The 27311-nt window shown below is 34.3% G+C and overlaps 1 protein-coding gene and 2 long non-coding RNA genes across 3 annotated transcripts; 1 reads left to right on the top strand and 2 right to left on the bottom strand.

Annotated features, from left to right (window-relative positions):
* Positions 1-3484: 3484 nt before the first annotated feature.
* LOC140669736 (uncharacterized) lies at positions 3485-4611 on the bottom strand. Its single transcript, XM_072899801.1, has one exon. It carries the CDS (start codon positions 4592-4594, stop codon positions 3485-3487), a length of 1110 nt encoding a protein of 369 aa, XP_072755902.1. The 5' UTR covers positions 4595-4611.
* A 4752-nt stretch (positions 4612-9363) lies between these two features.
* Positions 9364-11461, bottom strand: LOC140669732 (uncharacterized). Its single transcript, XR_012047392.1, has 4 exons — positions 11079-11461; positions 10218-10554; positions 9666-10114; positions 9364-9433 (listed from the first exon to the last, which is right to left on the bottom strand). It is a non-coding gene; the product is annotated as an uncharacterized lncRNA (long non-coding RNA).
* An 11808-nt stretch (positions 11462-23269) lies between these two features.
* On the top strand, positions 23270-26246 carry LOC140669393 (uncharacterized). The gene is made up of 4 exons (XR_012047333.1): positions 23270-24531; positions 25056-25392; positions 25496-25944; positions 26177-26246. It is a non-coding gene; the product is annotated as an uncharacterized lncRNA (long non-coding RNA).
* The last annotated feature ends 1065 nt before the right edge of the window (positions 26247-27311 follow it).

Consider the following 27311-nt stretch of genomic DNA (forward strand, 5'->3'; position numbering starts at 1 on the left):
TTTCTCAGTATATAATGACTGCTTTAATATGAAGAACAAAGTTAAATTGTGGAATTTAAATAATTTGGATTTATATTGAATGTAGATATCTCTTTCCTTAAGAGAAAGTCAACTGTTGTAATATGATTTTATTTTTCATAAATATTGTTGATGCATCTATTCATGTAATAAGAAAAGATTATTAAAATTGTTATTGCTCTTATGTAGATATATATATATGTTAACAAGAGTATGGTTCTTTGCAGGTTCAGCACTGTGTGGTGAGGTATCATATAAAGAAATGTACACTGGAATATGGTGTGGTGGAGACCAGCGATATAATTTATTGTTTCAAAATCACTGTCTTCGATGGAAAATAGGAAGAAGAGATTAAGCTAGGGATGCTCCGTTATTTTTATTATTAAATTAAGTATAACGAGTAGTTAATTCTCTTACATTGATAGATCGATTATTTTATTTCATTCTAAATTTGCAAATTTCTTGATATAGTATTTTAACTTTATAATTCTTGAGAGTGGTATCAGAATGTGAGTCAATTTGTAATTTTAGAAGAGTCAATAGTCTGAACTGTGAGTTATTCAAAAGAGTGAGATATATATATATATCTTGTATGTATGTCTAGTTAACTGTATAAAATTTTTATTTCGGAGCTTGAAGGTGGAACAGTTTATTGCATTAGTCGTAAAAGCATATGTCTAGATTGTAATTATAATTGTTTTGCAAAATTGAAGTTGTTAAAGTAATATGATGTCATATAAATGTCAAGCACGATGTGTTATAAATAGTGGTTCAATTCGGAATTCTTTTTTTTTTTTATTATATTTTGTTGGAATATGAGTGCGTTTTCTTTTTTATTAAAATAGTAATATTCTGCTTGATTGATCATATGCGCATGTGTGTGTATGTATTTAAAATAGTGACTTACCTTTATTAATGTCTCTAGTTTTGCTGATTTTCCTGGGCCTTTTCCTCGTACTCTGGACGTCGTGGATCTCCCTCAGGGATGTCAGTGGTAGAGGTTGAGGCAGGATGCAGCTTGATTTCAACCAAAGGTCCGGGCCAGCCAATAAATTCAAAGGTTCTTCGCGAGATGGGAACTTCGATTGAGTTAAATGCAGGAAGTTGATCAAAAAGTTCTACGACAATCCTTTGATTGTCCGGTACGTTAATTGAATTGTCTTTTTCTACTTGGAGACTACTTTGGCTGAGGCCGTTATCACTGTTCGAAATTTGTCTCTGTCGACGTAAAGCGGCACGTAGTTGTCTATGTCGTTTACCGGCGCAACGAGAATCAGGCATTTACTATAAATTATAATCAAAATTTTATTCTAATTTAAAAAGTTATTCATTTCAGTTTGACAATCTGGATCAAGCGACATTCAAGCAGCTCATCGACTAAGTCTCAGCTCTGCTCGAACTAACACGAGGGGCACGTCACTCTGCTCTATCCCAGGCACGGATCTCGCTAACGCTCAAGATCCAGACGTACGTTAAATATTTAATCGATATTAAATTAAATATAGTAAATACTGATTGGGGGTGAAGGAACACTATATTAAAATAATGAACTTGTAAATATTTCGAAATAAGCGACTATGTATTTTAAAAGCTTGAAGATTTTACAGAGATTGCAAGTAATGATTATTACAAATATTGGTCACAATTCGAATGTAAAAGGTACAACCGCACTGTACCAGAAATTGGAAATTAATTAACAATAAAGTAGTAATTCTAAATTATAATGTAGAGTGAATCGAAGCTCTAAATTATAATATAAGACGAGTCGCGAAGACAAGAAAGTAAAGTATTATTAAAGATCTACCTTGACGACACAAAGTAGCTGACGAAAATTAAGTTAAAATTGATTTTAGGACGCAGTGAATGTATAAAGACACAGAGACGACTTTTCACGACTTCGGACTAACGTTTCGGAGAGATGTTGAAGTGACTTATTAAGATGAAGTTAGGAAGGCGACTGTTTAGGTTGAATGATGGGAAGCGACTGCTTAGTATGAGGGGTTGTTGGCGACTGACTCCGTCCGCAAGCTCGACTGACGTTCTGCGCTCCGTCCCCACTTTCGGGTCACCTCCCTCTAGGCGTCCGGTGGATCCAAGACTTCCCGGGTTGGCTTAACGTCCGGTGGAGATGGATTCTTGCTCTTGGTGAGGGAACTCTCCGCCTTCGAAGACGTCAGAAGCGGTGAGCTCTTCTTAATCTTAAGTTGATATTCAGCGGCGAATATCAAAAGGCACGTTGTTATAATGTTTAGTTTCGTCGAGTCGCTGCGTCGAGAGATAGGCATAATATTCGATTTCACTGGTCTCTGCGTTGACATAATATTTAGTTTTGTTGAGTCTCTGCGTCAATAGATAAGAATAATATTCGGTTACACTAAGTCTTTCTCGCCGTCGCCTATTGCGTCATCATGCGAATGAAAGGCTCTTTGTATTATAATAATTTCGCACTCTTATATTATAATTCTTTTACAGCAAGAGAGACTTACTAATTTAACTATAGCAAGAGTTCTTATTCGTTCTCAAAGTTATTATGTCTCATCATTAATATTTCTTTTCTTTTCACTTATTAATTTATGCTTTTATATTTAAATTTCCTTTAATTTTCTCTCTTGTTGTATCACATATTTCATCTTGGCATATCCGCTTTTATTATAGTATCTATATGGAAGATTTAATTAATGCAATTTTAATACTGTTATTTTTAATTTATAATTCCTTTCTATCGTGATTTCTTATGGTTTCACTTTAGCATAGGAGACTAGCTCTCCTTTAAATATATATATAGACATATATGTATAATACTTGTGCGTTATCTTTTTAGAATATTACTTTTTTATCAATTACTCTAAGAGAAAGTCTTCCATTTAGATTTACATGTTGATATATAAAATCAGCTTATTAATATTATTAAATATATTAATTTGTATGGATTGGCGTATGTATATGGTTCTCAATGCCAGTGTGCGTATGCCTTCCAAAATGTACTTTACTGAATAATATTTCTTTTTCTTTATTTTTTCTTTTCATTATACTTATGAAAATGTAGGATTTATAAAGCGATTGTTAGTATGATTTAACTCTAATATAATTAGTTTGCAAGTGTTTCTGTTACAATCGCGTAATTGAATTTCAACGATTCTGATATTACAGTAATATTTTATTTCCATATATTTTAGTAAAGAGAATTTTAGCTTTTATTTGGAAAACTAATATATAGTAGTCTAATGATTACAATTTTTTTATTTCTTTACTGATAAGGTCAGTATTATTTTGTTAATACTTCTATGCAAGCAACGTCCAATTTAATAGCTATATAATACTATGCTTGATTAAATATTTTATTAAGTTCAAGTTGAGATATATATGTATATCTCATACTTTGTGTTCATATTTCTAGCGGTACTTTTATTTTTTTTGAAAAATTTAATTTGAAATTTTTGGCGGGACGTCACATCCCCCCCCTTATTTAAGAACGAATTCCCGATGTTATCGAAGGGATTTGTTCGATATCATTCAATCGTTCTCGAAGGTCAGTGTAAACAATGGGAATAGGGGTGGTTGTATTTACCGCTGTTGCATTTACGATAGTTGACTCGTTTTTGGGTGCTGTCGGTGTTATTGGTGGAGGACTCGTTGGTTCCTGGAGAGATTGGTCTTCTTCTGGCTCTATTCCTCGTTGATTTACAGGTCTTCGTGCCAGATGAAGTAAAAGATGTGTGAGGGAACTCCATACGGCGCCCAGCAGGTGCAGACTGCATCCGTACACGGTGTGAAGGGCGTATCCATGGATTGCTGTATCAATAGTTAATTTAACGAGTCGTATAATTAGGAATACTCCTAGAATTCCGGCCGTTGCCGATCCGAAGGTTACAAATCCGCCCCAAATTCTCGAGACAGTGTTCGAAGCTATTTTCTGGAGTGATTTCTCGTCTAGCAGACTGTATATAGAGACTTCTCCTGGTACGACAGCTTGTCCTGTCATCCCACGGGCTATGAAATTTGGAAGTGCTGGTTTCTCTGCAGGAAACATAATATGATCTCGTAACTTTTCTATATCCTTTTCCGTATATATTCCACTAATGGCTAATGGACCTGGGGTGAGGTATTTCCAACTCAAAGAGGTCATCGGACGTAATCGTTGTGGAGGTAATTGTATGACTTGTGGATCAGGGGTGAGCTGGATCCATGTATCATCTATGCGGTAGAGCGTTGGTAGTTCAAAGCTACATTCCTTCTGGGTTCCGAATTTGGTGAGTATCCTTGATTTTGGTGTTAGAAATAGTGAAGCGTTCCTTACTGTTACAGGAAGCTCGGCATAACATTCTTTTGTTCTCCGAATTATAGCGTAAACGGGAATACATTTTATTACATGAATGGCTTCTCCTGCAGTGACAGCCATGTATCCTGGTCCTTTCATTAACCGATAGGCGAATTCATCAGGCTGTAAAGTGGCAAATGATAAGGTGTTTGTTATGACGTCTTTTTCCAGCTCGCACTTCTGTTGAATGACATTGTGGTAAAGAGATGTCATTTGATGTCGTATGTGTTTTTCTACATATACAAACTTCGAGTTCATATATGCGAAAATATCAAGATTATCAATTGGAATTGTTCCTCGTTCGGCGAAGACGTCTCCCTTTTTAGTTTCCAGTGTCACGTCCAGCGCCTCCGCTTGACACCAGTCGCCGTCCGTTGACTCCATACGTCACCTGTTAAGTAGACATAGTAAGCGTTAAGCACCTATAAAATTCTTTTATTTTCTTTTTTCTTTTTATATATATATATATAGTTGTTATCAAAAATAGATTAAGCCGATAAATACCTTTTATTATGTTTCCGGCTAGAATATCCTTTTTTTTTCTCTCTTTCTCTTCTTTTTCTTCTCTTTTCTTGTTTTATCCCCATCACTGGTTCTCCCCTATCACCTACCTAAAAATGAAGGAAAATAATTAATTAGTTGTCCAATGAAAATTCTTACCTATTTTCCGGCCACCCGGTATATCACCTTCTGGTCCGCCTCCTCAGCATCTGAAAAAGGGAAGAGAAAGGACCCACCAAGTCGGTCGAACATCTTAATTTTATTATAATTACCCATTTAGTTTTGTCACTCTAGTTGCAGTACCTGAAAAATAAAAGGGAAACATAATATTAAGTACGTGTCAATAGAATAACATAAATTAAGTAATAGCGATAATATAAACCAATGTTCACTCCACCTCATCGTCATCACTCTTACTAAACATACACGTACACATCACCATAGACACACGCATCGAGAATTAACCACCACCCGGTATAACAGAAATATAAAGTAAATCTATATAACAAGCTAAAATCACGCAAGGAAAGAGATCGTAATTGCGAATAAGCGGAAATACAACTCCCGATACATGTTCACCTTAATAAATTGACACCCAGTATATAAACTAACATTGTCATATTATCCAAACTTTAGTATAAAATAGTGTTTAACAACCGACCGATTCGTTTGGTTAAATTCCATAAGCTTCATATAATAAACTCCGATCGGTACTTTCGGGACACCCTGTATATGAACTTTCATTAATTATTAAAACTGAGCAAGCCAAGTAACTCGTATGTGCAATTGCAACTTCCTATGCACAGTCTAAATCACTTTTCTCAATATATCAAAAGTTGTCGCAACATCGAAAAGCACCCAATTTTTAACGGTTTAAACATCACATAAAAAACCCGCCCTGTGACCTTAATTAAATATTTCCTGGCGTCTTGACTAATAAGGAACCAAAAAAGGTAGCAACTTATAGGGCCACAGCCCCGCCATAAAAAGTTAAGCGCACATTGTTATAGACCCATTTTACTTCAGGAACACCTCATATTTTCAACTTTAATAATTTATTTATTTTAATCCGCACCTCCAATATATAATTATGCCTTCACTATTAAATGCAGTTTTATATCCCAAAGCCGAATTAATACCACAATAACGTACATGTCTAACGATTCTGTCACCCAAATATAATAACTTGTCAATTTTACTCATATTCCACCGTAGCGCAGTGATTTCAGTAAATTCAAATTTTAACAATAATAAAAGATTCGATCAAACCCATCATCTGCATAATAATTCCTTACCATGAATCCAATTTGGTTTGCCAATAAAAATCCGGTCAGCTATCATTTATAATTATTTCATATATCAACCATGGAGATAACTTGGTGTATACACATATACATATATATATATATATATGCGACTCGCTGCAGAAATCATGATCCACAGATGTTTTAAAGGCAAATTATAATGACCTGACAAGAACTCCTCGAGGCTCAGACAATATTTGAGTGATCAAGTAAAACCAATAATAATTAAAATGAACTACACAAGATAAATATATGTATATACATATTATAGTGAAAACAATATAAATATCCCATAAAGAGTTTAAAACGAATAAAGCTCTGGAAGATAACTAAAGTTAAATAGTCACACTCAAATATATACAATTACTTAATTAACTCTTACTTATACAAGGTGTCTGAAATAACTTGAACGTGATAATATTCTCAAAACCTCTTTATCATTTTATTGAGGATGAATGATAATTACAATATACATATGTATAATAAACAAAATGACCATAACTATATATACGGTGATACGATAATATCATACACACATCATACACTACATAAACCAAGTATAAATGCATAATGAACACCCAGAAATAATTACATAGATACAGGCTCCTTAATAAACATACCATAAAATTATATAACAATTGTCACCTAATATACCTGGTGATACAAAAATACGCGCGTTATAAACTTATCATCTACACAATGTTTAATCAGTATCTGACTATTATAGACATATTATCCACCCAGTAACACGCAAATACACACACCCTATAAATAATTTATTGACATAGTGACGCATTAGTACGCACAAACGACGCATTCTCAATAAACCTATTATAAACTTATTACAGGCATATTCATATATTAACATACGCATAATCAATGTATCATTTACATGATAACACAATAGTTTCGGATCTTATAGCTAATTCATACATATTCCATACGCATTATTTAAATTACACACTCAATCTCTCACAATATAAACTTGTCATAAATTTATGCATTTGTACACACTTACACACTCCTCATCCATTCATTGTAAATATATCATGGCATATTACATGTGCATTTATACCATTATTACTTATATATATATATATAAATATATAAACCTTTTACTACTAGTTATAATGATATACATACATACATATAGTTATATAATAGCGAGCTTAACGTCTGTAGACTAATTTACACCTTGTAATCCACGAATAACATTATGCGACATCATAGATAATTGTTAATTAATAAGTTAATTAGCGAAATGCTCTCGTATCTCTACGATTATTTAAGTACAACGCTATAATACAATGCGGCGATAAGTAATTAATCAGATAAGTTATCGTAACGCTAATAATAATTGCGGTATATCTAGAAATAACGATATAGATATTATATTATAATGCTAGTCCCGAAGCTTCTAGAACATTCAGGAACCGCCGGATCACGTGAAAATTTCAGACAAACACCGTGACCGCTTACTATTGCCCGGCGCGTGATACCCGTGACAAACAAGCATGACCAGGATCGGACCACGTTGCGCGCGCTATAATTCAGAAGGTGGGAGCCCTCAGCGACCACGGGTATATAAACGGGAGCACCGTGTGCTCAAGATACAGAGTATTCAGTTCTCGCCCAGACAGTTCAGATCATTAGACAGTTCGGATCATATTGAGTATTCGGCTTTCGCCCGACAGTAAAATCTGTTGTACGGTTCGTTTCGACCATTCAGTTTTCGCATAATCAGTATTCGATCAGCAGTCAATACTCGATTCATACAGTACCCAGTAAATTCATTGTACGTACAGACAGTCATTCATACGACTTAATAATCGGTTATCCTTATAACATTCGATCATACATACGCTCTCGCAAATTTTCGCACGGTGTAATTAATATTGTATCTTCGAATCAGTGTTTTCTAGTTCATTACTCGGTATTATTCACACGAAATCATTAACTCAGAGAGACTTCGAGACTAGCATATCGCGAAGACTATTAATTAGCCTTCAGTTTCTTACGTTTACCGTTGTATAAATTTATTCTTGATTAATTGTATCCACTGTCACTATTATACTTCCTTTCTCTTTTTCGATTTCCACGGCGCTCACAATACATATCAATTTCTATCTATCACTCTTAAAGACATTTTATCTTAATTTTCACTCGCAGTAAATTATTCCCATCAACTATATAAGTGTTATATCTTTTCCTCTCCAAGCAATTATTAATGCCGCCTATCTATAATATCGTTTACGCGTCCGGAACCAGTCTGCGCGCGAAATCATAGTCAAAGGAAAGTTCTATTAACTAATGTTGTAATACTAATATTGTAGATCCACATTTTCGTGTACACCCGCGTGACAGTGTGTTCCCCAGTGGTTCCTGTAACACATAACAATTTAGTGAAGTGAGTACGTAGTCGTAATTATTAAGATATATTCGTGTAATCATTAATCATATTGTCTACGTGTAATTACTCGAAATATACATACTTGTGTCAGTTCGCGGCCCCTGTCCATTCCGGGCGTCGGTCATCTTTTCGGTGTCAATTCTTCTCTCCGTTAACCTCTCGAGTCCATACCTGTAAATATAAAGATAAGCTTTCTATTCTAATTTTAATATTGAAATTATCGGGCAAATTAGAGCTACTTATCTGGCGAGGTCATCCTTCCTTCAAGCCTACGTCGGGCTCTCTTTTTCATCCTGCGGCGACGCGCGCCTTTTCCAGGGCGTATTCTTGTATTCCTTATAGCTTCTCCTTTTATTTTTTTTTCTTTCTTTCTTTTTTTTTCTTTTCTTTTTCCTTATCCGCTCACCAGTGGCAAGGTCCGCGACGTCCGCCTTGACTTACCCAGAGCCTCAGATATCTGTAACTTATAATCGAAGAGATTAATATTTTATTCGGACGTCTTCATAAGGAATGTCATTAGACAGAGAGCGATAACCATTCTTACCTACACCGTAGGGCGCCTCCTCCAGGGCGACCTACATCCTTCCTACGTAGTGTGCCTCTTTCAGAGCGATTCTACGTCCCTTCTAGCAGTGCGCCTCTTCCAGGGCGGCTCTGCCTTCATCCTTCGTAGTGCGCCTCCTTCAGAGCCGGACTACCCCTATCTACGTCGCACGCCTCTCTCAGGGCGAACGACTCTCTTCTCCGAGGAGCGCCTCTTTCAGGGCATTCCGCCTCCTAGCGTGCAGCGCGCCTCTGTCAGGGCGATCTGCCTCCTCTCAGTCCACGAACCGCGCCTCTCTCAGGGCGTCTCTCACAATTCCTCCGATCGCTCTTCTTGATCTAAAATATAGAGTAAATATTAAATTAAAATAAACTCATTAAGGCTCACCCTGTCCCCGCAACCCGTCAGATAAGGTAAAGTCAACTCGTTTAGCAATTTACTTTAACGCATATGTTTTCCTTTTCTCTTTTCTTTTTCTTTTTCCCTTTTCATCACTCGCGTTACTATTGCTAACCCCAGTCTATACCTCTCCGCGTATTCAATTATGGCGTTGATTATGATTTCGCTTACCTTCTTAGCTGCGTTATGGGTCGGTCACGTCGAGCAGGGCGTGCTCACCAATTGAAGCGCCTCATCCGGTCACTATACCAAGGCGGCTCCTACCTGACGGTCCGAACAGCTGCGTCGCCACCAGGTAGTCAGAGCCCAGCATCCGTCGGGTATTTCACTTACCCTCCACCGGGAACCCATACATCGGAGTCATCAATCCCTGACCAGCTACACGACGCCGTCACTCCACCGGCATCCAGTAGCGGGGTCGCCGCTTCCTCACATAGGCCCTTACCACCCATCGAATACCGTCCGTGGCCCGTGCCCCCGCCGTTGATAGACTTCGGGATTACGCAACCGAGGATCATTTCCTCCCAGGCTTTCTTCGGGCGAGTATGCATCTTGTCGTCCGCTGAAGCACCTATCAATTCGCCTCCCGATAACCGTCCGTGAAGTAGTTGTCTAATCGTCTTGAAAAATATAATATAACTGTACATATATGTTTAATATAAAATAATGATAAATACATAAAAATTAGTATACGTAAACAATCTGTACTCATTGTCTACTCACTTCACATCCTCCCTATTATCCATTACGTCCCGACCTCTAGTTTCCGGTGCACCGCTACGCTGATCGTGACAGGTTTACCGCTCGGCCACCGCGATCCGCGTACACCAACCACCGTAACCGCACCTCACTCACGAACGCTCAGGACGTAACAGGCCTGCGGCCACTCGAAGAGTTCAACAACGATCCTTTGATTATTTGGTATGTCTATAATAAGTTCTTCACTATTTCCAGTTGTTTGATTAAAAGCATTAATTTGGTTTTGAAGTTGCCGTTGTTGGCGTAAAGCGGCGCGTAACTGTTTGTACCTTTTACCGGCGCGGCGAGTACCAGGCATCTACTATAAATTATCGTAAATTATTTTTTTATTTTGCTAAATTAACTTTTGTTAACAATCTGGATTAAACGACGCCCAGACAGCTCATCGACTAAGTCTCAGCTCTGCCTGAACTGTAACGAGGGGCACGTCACTTTGCTCTTTCCCAGGCTCGGGACTCGCTATCGCTTTATCCAGATAGAGTAAGTAATAAAATTTTAATGACTTTAATATTTAGTTAATATTGTAGTAATTAATTTGTATAATATCTAATTGTTTATAGCAAATGTTGGCTCTGGAATGTAGGAACACTGGATCTAACAATTCACTTGAAGTAATGCAAGAATAAGCTAGTATATTTCAAATGTCAAAATAATTTTACAAAGCTGCAAGTATATAAGTTGCTATGATAATGTTATTAATTAAAACGAGAGGTACATCCGCACTGTACCGAGATTAAAGATATCAATGGTAATTTAGTATTAAATCTAAGTTAATTTAAAACGAGTCGCGGAGTAGATGAATCTTAAAATATTAAAAGACTCTACCTTGACGACACAAAGTAGTAGTCAGAAAAACTAAGTTGAATTATATTTTAGGACGCAGCGAACAAAGACTCAGAGATTCTATCACAGGATGACTTCTTCACGTCTACTGTTTAACTTATGATGAACGACTTATTCAAATGATGAGTGGTTAGCGACTTTTAGGTTGAAGGTAAGAAGACGACTGTTTTAGATGACCGGTGATGAACGACTGTCTCTGTCCGCAAGCTCGACTGACGTTCTGCGCTCCGTCCCCACTTTCGGGTCTCTCCCTCTAGGCGTCCGGTGGATCCAAGACTTCCCGGGTTGGCTATGTCATCCGGTGGAGATGGATTCTTGGTCTTGGTGAGGGAACTCTCCGCCTTCGACGACGTCAGAAGCGGTGAGCTCTTCTTAATCTCAGTTTTGATATTCAACGGGAATATCAAGAGGCACGTTGTTATCATATTTAGTTTCGTCGAGTCTCTGTGTCGAGAGATATGAATAATATTCGGTTTCACTAGTCTCTTCGTCAATAGATAAGAGTAATATTCGATTTCACTAATCTCTGCGTTGATAGATAGTATTTAGTCTCGCTGAGTCTCTGTGTCAATAGATAAGAATAGTATTCGGTTTCATTCAATCTTTCTTCGTCAAGAGATAAGTATAATATTCGATTTCATCGGGTCTCTGCGTCAAGAGATAAGAATAATATTTGATTTCACTCAGTCTTTCTCGCCGTCGCTTATTGCGTCATCATGCGAATGAAAGGCTCTTTGTATTATAAAATAATTTCGCACTCTTATATTATAATTCTTTTTACAGCAAGAGAGACTTATTGACTCAAGCATAGCAAGAGTTAGTATTTCTTTTCGAAATTATTATGTCTCATCATTAATTTTCTTTTCACTTGTTAATTTATGCTTTTATATTTAAATTTCTTTTAATTTTCTCTCTTGTTGTATCACATATTTCATTTTAACATATCTGCTTTTATAATAGTATCTATATGGAAGATGCAGTCTAATACTGTTATTTTAATTTATAATTTTTTCTATATTGATTCTTTATGATTTTTACTTTAGCATAGGAGAATAGCTCTCTTTTACATATATATATATATATATATATGTATGTATAATACTTGTCATGTGTTATCTTTTTAGAATATTACTTTTTCATTAATTACATTAGGAGAAAGTCTTCCATGTAGATTTACATGTTGATATATATATATATATGAAATTAGCTTATTAATATTATTAAATAAATTAGCTTATATAGGTTTGCTTATATATATATGTATCTCTTAACGCTAGTGCGCATATGCTTTTTGAAATGTACTTTACTGTATGATATTTCTTTTTCTTTTTTATTTCTTTACTGACAAGGGTCAGTATTATTTTGTTTTAATTTTTATAAGAAGTTAATTTGTTTTAAATTTATATTTATTAGTATTATTTTTTTTTTTGAATATATATATATATATATATATATATATATAACCGTAAGAATTCTTGACTTTTAATTTTTAATTAATACTTGATATAATATAATTGAGTAGCTATGATTGTATAATTAATTTTTATATTCATTAAGGACAATATTACTTAATTATGATTTTGTATAAGCAAGCATTTGTTAATATGCCGAATTATGTATATAGCGTAGATTTTATAATTGAGCAGTATATTTGTTTTTGAAAAATTTTTTTTTTATTTTTGGCGGGACGTCACAATATGTATATAGGGTGGCTTTAAAGTAGGATTTTGTCTTTATTATTTAGTAATGACTGTTAAGAATTATCCTAGCTTATTATTTAAGAAATTATATAACTCTTATAATTAATTCATTTAATTAATTATTATAGGGACTGATTTGGAGAGGCGAGATTAAGGACAGATTATCATCATTTCAAGTCCTTTATAATGGAATTGGTCCGATCTTCCCAGGATGAACCAGTAAGAACAAGATGGCTGACGTTTTATAAACAAATGGAAATATTTTTATAACCAATTAAGGATGAGTTTACTAAATTTTGGTTATAAGATATACAGGGAATACTGCATAAAATAAACCAGTTAAAGTAGTACCTTTACAGGTGCAAAATTGTGATTTATTGAATAGCAAAATCCTAAAGTCGTCTTAATTTAGTTCAAGTTTTGCATAAATCTTAGTTTAGAGGTAATAAGAAGTTTTAAGGGTATTTGGGATCATTAGGTCCGGAAATAAAAAATTTTAAAATGGCGGTCAAAATGTGTAAAATTGGCTAAAAAGTGTATTCTCAAAGTTTCAAGCAAATTGGAAATTTCGTTAATTATTTATTTATTTTGTAATAAAATTTTATGGTTTTTATTGTTATTACATAACGTTATTGTTAATTAATCATGAGGAGGAAAATTTGTTAGAAATTATTAATTTACAAGTAGGATAGGATAAATGAGACAATTTTTAACTTTGTATCTCCAATAGATTCGTTGTTATTTGATTTTACAAGTAATTTGTAAATTAAATTATGTAAGAAAAATAATATTTTGTAATTATAAAGGAGTCTAATTATAATAATTTGATTAAAATTTTGATGAGAAAAATATGATATCGTTTGTAAATTATTGTTAGTTAACAAATGGATTGTTTATAAGTATATGTGTATGGAGGGTTTTAACAATTACCCTAATGTGCAAATGTATGTTAAAATTATTATCTTAACATGTCACTTGATTGTTTATTTATAAACCAATTGACTCGGTTTTATTATAGATTGAGAAGAAGGGGATGAAAACTTTCTCAATATGATTTGTTAATTGCTTGATATGAATTAATATATAATTTTGAACAAGTTATACTCGTATAGTAATGAGTATGAGAAAGAATTGATTATTTTAATTATGTAGGGGATTTTGTGACTCATGAATACTTTGAATGGATTTTCTTATTTAATAATAAAATGATAATAATATGCTAAATAATAATAATGTGTTGAATAAGGTATGTTTTAATTTTTGTGTTTTTTTTTTTTCAGGGAAGATGGTGTACAAATAAATGAATTTACACTGGAATATGGTTAATTAGAGGCCGGTGCTATTATTTATTTAAAAGGTCACCGTCTCTGATGGAGAAGGAAAGTGGTAGTTATAAGAAGGATGCTCCTTATGACATTGTTTATTAAGATAAGTATCGCAGATCTTTCTTATATATATATATATATGTTTCTATTTATTTATTTGTTCCCTTGTCATAATTAGAAAAATTAATAATTAGTAATTTAATGTTAATCTATAAATAAGGTTAAAATTCATCGTTTTCATAAATACTTATACATGATTGGAAAGATTCTTATTAATACTTTATTTGTCTAAAAGCTTATTATGAAGATTTATTGTTGTAGTTAATTATTTAGTGAAGTATAGATATATATATATATATATATATATATATATATATATATATGTATACGTTGCTACTTTATACGTGAGTTATATCTAGGAGCTAAGGGAGGAACAGTTTATTGTATGAACAATAATATATATATATGTGTACTTACAGTTGTATTAACTATTACTATGTTTTATTTATTATATTATATATATATATATATATGTGTATAATGAAATTTTTACGTATTTTATATTTGAAATAATATTATTAAATGATAGAGAAAATGCTTTAATATAGTGAAAGCAATTGCAAATAAAATTTTCTAAAAATTTTATTATAATTTTAATGATTATAAGATAAAGTAGTAACATGGTTACTAAAGTGTAATTAAAATAATGTTGAATTAAAATAATATTAAGAGATAAAAGAAAAGAAAAAATATGTGTATATATATATATATTTATATGTGTGTGTGACTTACTTTAAAGTATTTTATTGTTGTGAGTTTTCCTGTGTTTTCTCACGTGCTGTTCTTCGTGGATCAGATTCGAGGATGTCTGCGACAGAGATCTCAGGAGGAAATAGTTCAATCTGCGCCAGTGGTCCGGGCCATCCAATGAACTCGAAGGTTCTTCGGGTGCTGGGGATGTCAACTGGCTCTAAGGCCTGCGGCCACTCGAAGAGTTCAACAACGATTCTTTGATTATTTGGTATGTCTATAATAAGTTCTTCACTATTTCCAGTTGTTTGATTAAAAGCATTAATTTGGTTTTGAAGTTGCCGTTGTTGGCGTAAAGCGGCGCGTAACTGTTTGTACTTTTTACCGGCGCGGCGAGTACCAGGCATCTACTATAAATTATCGTAAATTATTTTTTTATTTTGCTAAACTAACTTTTGTTAACAATCTGGATTAAACGACGCCCAGACAGCTCATCGACTAAGTCTCAGCTCTGCCTGAACTGTAACGAGGGGCACGTCACTTTGCTCTTTCCCAGGCTCGGGACTCGCTATCGCTTTATCCAGATAGAGTAAGTAATAAAATTTTAATGACTTTAATATTTAGTTAATATTGTAGTAATTAATTTGTATAACATCTAATTATTTATAGCAAATGTTGGCTCTGGAATGTAGGAACACTGGATCTAACAATTCACTTGAAGTAATGCAAGAATAAGCTAGTATATTTCAAATGTCAAAATAATTTTACAAAGCTGCAAGTATATAAGTTGCTATGATAATGTTATTAATTAAAACGAGAGGTACATCCGCACTGTACCGAGATTAAAGATATCAATGGTAATATAATATTAAATCTAAGTTAATTTAAAACGAGTCGCGGAGTAGATGAATCTTAAAATATTAAAAGACTCTACCTTGACGACACAAAGTAGTAGTCAGAAAAACTAAGTTGAATTATATTTTAGGACGCAGCGAACAAAGACTCAGAGATTCTATCACTTAGGATGACTTCTTCACTGTTTAACTTATGATGAACGACTTATTAAAATGATGAGTGGTTAGCGACTTTTAGGTTGAAGGTAAGAAGATGACTGTTTTAGATGACCGGTGGTGAACGACTGACTCTGTCCGCAAGCTCGACTGACGTTCTGCGCTCCGTCCCCACTTTCAGGTCTCTCCCTCTAGGCGTCCGGTGGATCCAAGACTTCCCGGGTTGGCTATGTCATCCGGTGGAGATGGATTCTTGGTCTTGGTGAGGGAACTCTCCGCCTTCAGAAGACGTCAGAAGCTGTGAGCTCTTCTTAATCTCAGTTTGATATTCAACGGGAATATCAAGAGGCACGTTGTTATCATATTTAGTTTCGTCGAGTCTCTGTGTCGAGAGATATGAATAATATTCGGTTTCACTAGTCTCTTCGTCAATAGATAAAAGTAATATTCGATTTAACTAATCTCTGCGTTGATAGATAGTATTTAGTCTCGCTGAGTCTCTGTGTCAATAGATAAGAATAGTATTCGGTTTCATTCAATCTTTCTTCGTCAAGAGATAAGTATAATATTTGATTTTATCGGGTCTCTGCGTCAAGAGATAAGAATAATATTCAATTTCATTCAGTCTTTCTCGCCGTCGCTTATTGCGTCATCATGCGAATGAAAGGCTCTTTGTATTATAATAATTTCGCACTCTTATATTATAATTCTTTTTACAGCAAGAGAGACTTATTAATTTAGCTATAGCAAGAGTTATTATTCGTTCTCAAAGTTATTATGTCTCATCATTAATATTTCTTTTCTTTTCACTTATTAATTTATGCTTTTGTATTTAAATTTCCTTTAATTTTCTCTCTTGTTGTATCACATATTTCATCTTAACATATCCGCTTTTATAATAGTATCTATATGGAAGATGCAGTTCAATATTGTTATTTCAATTTATAATTCCTTTCTATCGTGATTCCTTATGGTTTCACTTTAGCATAGGAGACTAACTCTCCTTTACATATATATATATATATATATGAATATATATATAGACATATATGTATAATACGTGTCATGCGTTATTTTTTTTTAGAATATTACTTTTTCATCAATTACACTAAGAGAAAGTCTTCCATTTAGATTTACATGTTGGTATACAAAATCAGCTTATTAATTATTATTAAATATATTAATTTATTTGGCGTATATATATGGTTCTCAATGTCAGTATGCATATGCCTCCCAAAATGTGCTTTACTGAATAATATTTCTTTTTCTTTATTTTTTTCTTTTCATTATACTTATGAAAATGTAGGATTTATAAAGCGATTGTTAATATAATTTAATTCTAATATAATTAATTTGCAAATGTTTCTGTTACAATCGTGTAATTGAATTTCAATGATTCTGATATTACAGTAGTATTTTATTTCCATATATTTTAGTAAAGAGAATTTTAACTTTTATTTGGAAAATTAATATATAGTAGTTTAATGATTACAAATATTTTTCTTATTTTTTCTGATAAGGTCAGTATTATTTTGTTATTACTTCTATGTAAGCAATGTCCAATTTAATAGCTATATAATACTATGCTTGATTAAATATTTTATTAAGTTCAAGTTGAGATATATATGTATATCTCATACTTTGTGTTCATATCTCCAGCGGTACGTTTATATTTTGGAAAATTTAGTTTGAAATTTTTGGCGGGACGTCACAACAGTCGCTCCCCATCATCCAAACCAACAAGTCGCCAACAACCCCTCATACTAAACAGTCGCTCCCCATCATCCAAAGTGAACAGTCGTTCCTCATCATTCAAACTTAAAAGTCGCCTTCCTAACTTCATCTTAATAAGTCACTTCAACATCTCTCCGAAACGTTAGTCCGAAGTCGTGAAAAGTTTATGTGTCTTTATACATTCACTGCGTCCTAAAATCAATTTTAACTTAATTTTCGTCAGCTACTTTGTGTCGTCAAGGTAGATCTTTAATAATACTTTACTTTCTCGTCTTCGCGACTCGTCTTATATTATAATTTAGAGCTTCGACTCACTCTACATTATAATTTAGAATTACTACTTTATTGTTAATTAATCTCCAATTTCTGGTACAGTGCGGTTGTACCTTTTTCATTTGAACTGTGAACAACATTTGTAATCATTACTTGCAACCTCTGTAAAATCTTCAAGCTTTTAAAATACATAGTCGCTTATTTCAGAATATTCACAAGTTAATTATTTTAATACAGTGTTCCTTCACCTCCAACCAGTATTTACTATAATTAATTTAATATCGATTAAATATTTAACGTACATCTGGATCTTGAGCGTTAGCGAGACCCGTGCCTGGGATAGAACAGAGTGACGTGCCCCTCGTGTTAGTTCGAGCAGAGCTGAGACTTAGTCGATGAGCTGCTTGAATGTCGCTTGATCCAGATTGTCAAACTGAAATGAATAACTTTTTAAATTAAAATAAAATTTTGACTATAATTTATAGTAAATGCCTGGTTCTCGTCGCGCCGGTAAACGACATAGACAACTACGTGCCGCTTTACGCCGACAGAGACATATTTCGAACAGTGATAACGGTCTCAGCCAAGTAGAAAAAGACAATCCAATTAACGTACCGGACAATCAAAGAATTGTCGTAGAACTTTTCGACCAGTTTCCTGCATCTGACTCAGTTGAAGCTCCCATCTCGCGAAGAACCTTCGAATTTATTGGCTGGCCCGGACCTTTGGTTGAAATCAAGCTGCATCCTGCCTCAACCTCTACCACCGACATCCCTTGTGACGTCCCGCCAAAAATAAAAAAAAATTTTTCAAAAACAAATATACTGCTCAATTATAAAATCTACGCTATATACATAATTCGGCATATTACCAAATGCTTGCTTATACAAAATCATAATTAAGTAATATTGTCCTTAATGAATATAAAAATTAATTATACAATCATAGCTACTCAATTATATTATATCAAGTATTAATTAAAAATTAAAAGTCAAGAATTCTTACGGTTATATATATATATATATAAATATATTGTGACGTCCCGCCAAAAATTTTAAACTAAATTTTCCAAAATATTAACGTACCGCTGGAGATATGAACACAAAGTATAAGATATACATATATATCTCAACTTGAACTTAATAAAATATTTAATCAAGCATAGTATTATATAGCTATTAAATTGGACATTGCTTACATAGAAGTAATAACAAAATAATACTGACCTTATCAGAAAAAATGAGAAAAATATTTGTAATCATTAAACTACTATATATTAATTTTCCAAATAAAAGTTAAAATTCTCTTTACTAAAATATATGAAAATAAAATACTACTGTAATATCAGAATCATCGAAATTCAATTACACGATTGTAACAGAAACATTTGCAAATTAATTATATTAGAATTAAATCATATTAACAATCGCTTTATAAATCCTACATTTTCATAAGTATAATGAAAAGAAAAAAATAAAAAGAAAAAGAAATATTATTCAGTAAAGTACATTTTGGAAGGCATATGCATACTGGCATTGAGAACCATATATATACGCCAAATAAATTAATATATTTAATAATATTAATAAGCTGATTTTGTATACCAACATGTAAATCTAAATGGAAGACTTTCTTTTAGTGTAATTGATGAAAAAATAATATTCTAAAAACAATAACGCATGACACGTATTATACATATATGTCTATATATATATATATATTCATATATATATATATATATGTAAAGGAGAGTTAGTCTCCTATACTAAAGTGAAACCATAAGAAATCACGATAGAAAGGAATTATAAATTGAAATAACAGTATTAAACTGCATCTTCCATATAGATACTATTATAAAAGCGGATATGTTAAGATGAAATATGTGATACAACAAGAGAGAAAATTAAAGGAAATTTAAATATAAAAGCATAAATTAATAAATGAAAAGAAAAGAAATATTAATGATGAAACATAATAACTTTGAGAACGAATAATAACTCTTGCTATAGTTAAATTAATAAGTCTCTCTTGCTGTAAAAAAAATTATAATATAAGAGTGCGAAATTATTATAATACAAAGAGCCTTTCATTCGCATGATGACGCAATAAGCGACGGCGAGAAAGACTTAGTGTAATCGAATATTATTCTTATCTCTTGACGCAGAGATCCGATGAAACCGAATATTATTCTTATCTATCGACGCAGAGACTCAGCTTGACTAAATATTATGTCGATGCAGAGACCAGTGAAATCGAATATTATGCCTATCTCTCGACGCAGCGACTCGACGAAACTAAATATTATAACAACGTGCCTTTTGATATTCGCCGCTGAATATCAACTTAAGATTAAGAAGAGCTCACCGCTTCTGACGTCTTCGAAGGCGGAGAGTTCCCTCACCAAGAGCAAGAATCCATCTCCACCAGACAATTAAGCCAACCCGGGAAGTCTTGGATCCACCGGACGCCTAGAGGGAGGTGACCCGAAAGTGGAGACGGAGCGCACAACGTCAGTCGAGCTTGCGGACGGAAGCAGTCGATCCCCATCATTCAAACTAATAAGTCGTTCACCACCAGTCATCTAAAACAGTCGCCAACAACCCCTCATACTAAGCAGTCGCTCCCCATCATCCAAAGTGAACAGTCGTTCCTCATCATTCAAACTTAAAAGTCGTTTTCCTAACTTCATCTTAATAAGTCACTTCAACATCTCTCCGAAACGTTAGTCCGAAGTCGTGAAAAGTCTCTGTGTCTTTATACACTCACTGCGTCCTAAAATCAATTTTAACTCAATTTTCGTCAGCTACTTTGTGTCGTCAAGGTAGATCTTTAATAATACTTTACTTTCTCGTCTTCGCGACTCGTCTTATATTATAATTTAGAGCTTCGACTCACTCTACATTATAATTTAGAATTACTACTTTATTGTTAACTAATCTCCAATTTCTGGTACAGTGCGGTTGTACCTTTTTCATTTGAACTGTGAACAACATTTGTAATCATTACTTGCAACCTCTGTAAAATCTTCAAGCTTTTAAAATACATAGTCGCTTATTTCAGAATATTCACAAGTTAATTATTTTAATACAGTGTTCTTTCACCTCCAACCAGTATTTACTATAATTAATTTAATATCGATTAAATCTTTAACGTACGTCTGGATCTTGAGCGTTAGCGAGTCCCGTGCCTGGGATAGAGCAGAGTGACGTGCCCCTCGTGTTAGTTCGAGCAGAGCTGAGACTTAGTCGATGAGCTGCTTGAATGTCGCTTGATCCAGATTGTCAACCTGAAATGAATAACTTTTTAAATTAGAATAAAATTTTGGTTATAATTTATAGTAAATGCCTGGTTCTCGTCGCGCCGGTAAACGACATAGACAACTACGTGCCGCTTTACGCCGACAGAGACATATTTCGAACAGTGATAACGGTCTCAGCCAAGTAGAAAAAGACAATCCAATTAACGTACCGGACAATCAAAGAATTGTCGTAGAACTTTTCGATCAGCTTCCTGCATCTGACTCAGTTGAAGCTCCCATCTCGCGAAGAACCTTCGAATTTATTGGCTGGCCCGAACCTTTGGTTGAAATCAAGCTGCATCCTGCCTCAACCTCTACCACCGACATCCCTGAGGGAGATCCACGACGTCCATAGTACGAGGAAAAGGCAAATCAGCAAAACTAGAGACATTAATAAAGGTAAATCATTATTTTAAATACATACACGCACATGCGCATATGATCAAGCAAGAAAATACTACTATTTTTAATAAAAAAGGAAAACGCACTCATATTCCAACAAAATATAATAAAAAGAAAAGAATTCTGAATTGAACTACTATTTTTACCACATCGTGTTTGACATTTATATGACATCTTACTACTCTAACAATTTCAATTTCGCAAAACCATTATAATTACAATTTAGACATATGCTTCTACGACTAATGCAATAAACTGTTCCACCTTCAAGCTCCAAAATAAAAATCTTTTATACAGTTAATTAGACGTACATATAAGATATATAGATATATATATATCTCACCCTTTTGAATAACGCACAGTTCAGACTATTGACTTTTAAAATTACAAATTGACTCACATTCTGATACTACTCTCAAAAATTATTAAAGTTAAAATACTATATCAAGAAATTGCAAACTTAGAATAAAATAAAATAATCGATCTATCAATGTAAGAGAATTAACTACTCGTTAAACTTAATTTAATAATAAAAATAACGGAGCATCCCTTGTTTAATCTCTTCTTCCTATTTTCCATCGGAGACAGTGATTTTGACAACAATAAATTATATCACTGGCCTTCACCACACCATATTCCAGTGTACATTTCTTTATGACACCTCACCACACAGTGCTGAACCTGCAAAGAACCATACTTTTGTTAATATATATATATATATCTACATAAGAGCAATAAAAATTTTTAATGATTCTTTCTTATTACGTGAATAGATGCATCAACGATATTTATGAAAAATAAAATCATAGTGCAACAGTTGACTTTCTCTTAAAGAAGAGATATCTACATTCAATATAAATCCAAATCATTTAAATTTCTCAATTTAACTTTGTTCTTCGTATTAAAGCAGTCATTTTTCAAAATCAGTATATATTTGGAATTGCTCCGACGGTGAATTCTACTATACAACAACAGTAAGTACTTAATCCCTCACCATTACTATCACAAACCACCTTAATCCCTATCTCAATTTTAATATAATTGAAAATTTGTCAAATTAATCACAATCTATTTATGATTTCAAAGTTGAGATTTTCCAGTCATAATTATTGCCCCAACTAAAAATCGAATAAATTCAGAACTATTGCAGTTATAATTTTAGAATTTTATTTTCTCACATCTTTAATTGACTCGAGCGTCATTGTGCGTCAAGTTCATTGTGACGTCCCGCCAAAAAAAAAAATATAAAAAAAAAATTTTCAAAAACAAATATACTGCTCAATTATAAAATCTACGCTATATACATATATATATAATTCGGCATATTACCAAATGCTTGCTTATACAAAATCATAATTAAGTAATATTGTCCTTAATGAATATAAAAATTAATTATACAATCATAGCTATTCAATTATATTATATCAAGTATTAATTAAAAATTAAAAGTCAAGAATTCTTACGGTTATATATATATATATATATATATATATATATATATATATATATTCAAAAATAAATATAAATTTAAAACAAATTAACTTCTTATAAAAATTAAAACAAAAATAATACTGACCCTTGTCAGTAAAGAAATAAAAAAAGAAAAGAAATATCATTCAGTAAAGTACATTTCAAAAAGCATATGCGCACTAGCGTTAAGAGATACATATATATATAAGCAAACCTATATAAGCTAATTTATTTAATAATATTAATAAGCTAATTTCATATATATATATATATATCAACATGTAAATCTACATGGAAGACTTTCTCCTAATGTAATTAATGAAAAAGTAATATTCTAAAAAGATAACACATGACAAGTATTATACATACATATATATATATATATATATGTAAAAGAGAGCTATTCTCCTATGCTAAAGTAAAAATCATAAAGAATCAATATAGAAAAAATTATAAATTAAAATAACAGTATTAGACTGCATCTTCCATATAGATACTATTATAAAAGCAGATATGTTAAAATGAAATATGTGATACAACAAGAGAGAAAATTAAAAGAAATTTAAATATAAAAGCATAAATTAACAAGTGAAAAGAAAATTAATGATGAGACATAATAATTTCGAAAAGAAATACTAACTCTTGCTATGCTTGAGTCAATAAGTCTCTCTTGCTGTAAAAAGAATTATAATATAAGAGTGCGAAATTATTTTATAATACAAAGAGCCTTTCATTCGCATGATGACGCAATAAGCGACGGCGAGAAAGACTGAGTGAAATCAAATATTATTCTTATCTCTTGACGCAGAGACCCGATGAAATCGAATATTATACTTATCTCTTGACGAAGAAAGATTGAATGAAACCGAATACTATTCTTATCTATTGACACAGAGACTCAGCGAGACTAAATACTATCTATCAACGCAGAGATTAGTGAAATCGAATATTACTCTTATCTATTGACGAAGAGACTAGTGAAACCGAATATTATTCATATCTCTCGACACAGAGACTCGACGAAACTAAATATGATAACAACGTGCCTCTTGATATTCCCGTTGAATATCAAACTGAGATTAAGAAGAGCTCACCGCTTCTGACGTCGTCGAAGGCGGAGAGTTCCCTCACCAAGACCAAGAATCCATCTCCACCGGATGACATAGCCAACCCGGGAAGTCTTGGATCCACCGGACGCCTAGAGGGAGAGACCCGAAAGTGGGGACGGAGCGCAGAACGTCAGTCGAGCTTGCGGACAGAGACAGTCGTTCATCACCGGTCATCTAAAACAGTCGTCTTCTTACCTTCAACCTAAAAGTCGCTAACCACTCATCATTTGAATAAGTCGTTCATCATAAGTTAAACAGTAGACGTGAAGAAGTCATCCTGTGATAGAATCTCTGAGTCTTTGTTCGCTGCGTCCTAAAATATAATTCAACTTAGTTTTTCTGACTACTACTTTGTGTCGTCAAGGTAGAGTCTTTTAATATTTTAAGATTCATCTACTCCGCGACTCGTTTTAAATTAACTTAGATTTAATACTAAATTACCATTGATATCTTTAATCTCGGTACAGTGCGGATGTACCTCTCGTTTTAATTAATAACATTATCATAGCAACTTATATACTTGCAGCTTTGTAAAATTATTTTGACATTTGAAATATACTAGCTTATTCTTGCATTACTTCAAGTGAATTGTTAGATCCAGTGTTCCTACATTCCAGAGCCAACATTTGCTATAAACAATTAGATATTATACAAATTAATTACTACAATATTAACTAAATATTAAAGTCATTAAAATTTTATTACTTACTCTATCTGGATAAAGCGATAGCGAGTCCCGAGCCTGGGAAAGAGCAAAGTGACGTGCCCCTCGTTACAGTTCAGGCAGAGCTGAGACTTAGTCGATGAGCTGTCTGGGCGTCGTTTAATCCAGATTGTTAACAAAAGTTAATTTAGCAAAATAAAAAAATAATTTACGATAATTTATAGTAGATGCCTGGTACTCGCCGCGCCGGTAAAAGGTACAAACAGTTACGCGCCGCTTTACGCCAACAACGGCAACTTCAAAACCAAATTAATGCTTTTAATCAAACAACTGGAAATAGTGAAGAACTTATTATAGACATACCAAATAATCAAAGGATCGTTGTTGAACTCTTCGAGTGGCCGCAGGCCTGTTACGTCCTGAGCGTTCGTGAGTGAGGTGCGGTTACGGTGGTTGGTGTACGCGGATCGCGGTGGCCGAGCGGTAAACCTGTCACGATCAGCGTAGCGGTGCACCGGAAACTAGAGGTCGGGACGTAATGGATAATAGGGAGGATGTGAAGTGAGTAGACAATGAGTACAGATTGTTTACGTATACTAATTTTTATGTATTTATCATTATTTTATATTAAACATATATGTACAGTTATATTATATTTTTCAAGACGATTAGACAACTACTTCACGGACGGTTATCGGGAGGCGAATTGATAGGTGCTTCAGCGGACGACAAGATGCATACTCGCCCGAAGAAAGCCTGGGAGGAAATGATCCTCGGTTGCGTAATCCCGAAGTCTATCAACGGCGGGGGCACGGGCCACGGACGGTATTCGATGGGTGGTAAGGGCCTATGTGAGGAAGCGGCGACCCCGCTACTGGATGCCGGTGGAGTGACGGCGTCGTGTAGCTGGTCAGGGATTGATGACTCCGATGTATGGGTTCCCGGTGGAGGGTAAGTGAAATACCCGACGGATGCTGGGCTCTGACTACCTGGTGGCGACGCAGCTGTTCGGACCGTCAGGTAGGAGCCGCCTTGGTATAGTGACCGGATGAGGCGCTTCAATTGGTGAGCACGCCCTGCTCGACGTGACCGACCCATAACGCAGCTAAGAAGGTAAGCGAAATCATAATCAACGCCATAATTGAATACGCGGAGAGGTATAGACTGGGGTTAGCAATAGTAACGCGAGTGATGAAAAGGGAAAAAGAAAAAGAAAAGAGAAAAGGAAAACATATGCGTTAAAGTAAATTGCTAAACGAGTTGACTTTACCTTATCTGACGGGTTGCGGGGACAGGGTGAGCCTTAATGAGTTTATTTTAATTTAATATTTACTCTATATTTTAGATCAAGAAGAGCGATCGGAGGAATTGTGAGAGACGCCCTGAGAGAGGCGCGGTTCGTGGACTGAGAGGAGGCAGATCGCCCTGACAGAGGCGCGCTGCACGCTAGGAGGCGGAATGCCCTGAAAGAGGCGCTCCTCGGAGAAGAGAGTCGTTCGCCCTGAGAGAGGCGTGCGACGTAGATAGGGGTAGTCCGGCTCTGAAGGAGGCGCACTACGAAGGATGAAGGCAGAGCCGCCCTGGAAGAGGCGCACTGCTAGAAGGGACGTAGAATCGCTCTGAAAGAGGCACACTACGTAGGAAGGATGTAGGTCGCCCTGGAGGAGGCGCCCTACGGTGTAGGTAAGAATGGTTATCGCTCTCTGTCTAATGACATTCCTTATGAAGACGTCCGAATAAAATATTAATCTCTTCGATTATAAGTTACAGATATCTGAGGCTCTGGGTAAGTCAAGGCGGACGTCGCGGACCTTGCCATTGGTGAGCGGATAAGGAAAAAGAAAAGAAAAAAAAAGAAAGAAAGAAAAAAAAATAAAAGGAGAAGCTATAAGGAATACAAGAATACGCCCTGGAAAAGGCGCGCGTCGCCGCAGGATGAAAAAGAGAGCCCGACGTAGGCTTGAAGGAAGGATGACCTCGCCAGATAAGTAGCTCTAATTTGCCCGATAATTTCAATATTAAAATTAGAATAGAAAGCTTATCTTTATATTTACAGGTATGGACTCGAGAGGTTAACGGAGAGAAGAATTGACACCGAAAAGATGACCGACGCCCGGAATGGACAGGGGCCGCGAACTGACACAAGTATGTATATTTCGAGTAATTACACGTAGACAATATGATTAATGATTACACGAATATATCTTAATAATTACGACTACGTACTCACTTCACTAAATTGTTATGTGTTACAGGAACCACTGGGGAACACACTGTCACGCGGGTGTACACGAAAATGTGGATCTACAATATTAGTATTACAACATTAGTTAATAGAACTTTCCTTTGACTATGATTTCGCGCGCAGACTGGTTCCGGACGCGTAAACGATATTATAGATAGGCGGCATTAATAATTGCTTGGAGAGGAAAAGATATAACACTTATATAGTTGATGGGAATAATTTACTGCGAGTGAAA

The sequence above is a fragment of the Anoplolepis gracilipes genome, chromosome 9, assembly GCF_047496725.1.
Source record: "Anoplolepis gracilipes chromosome 9, ASM4749672v1, whole genome shotgun sequence".
Lineage (NCBI taxonomy): Eukaryota > Metazoa > Arthropoda > Insecta > Hymenoptera > Formicidae > Anoplolepis > Anoplolepis gracilipes.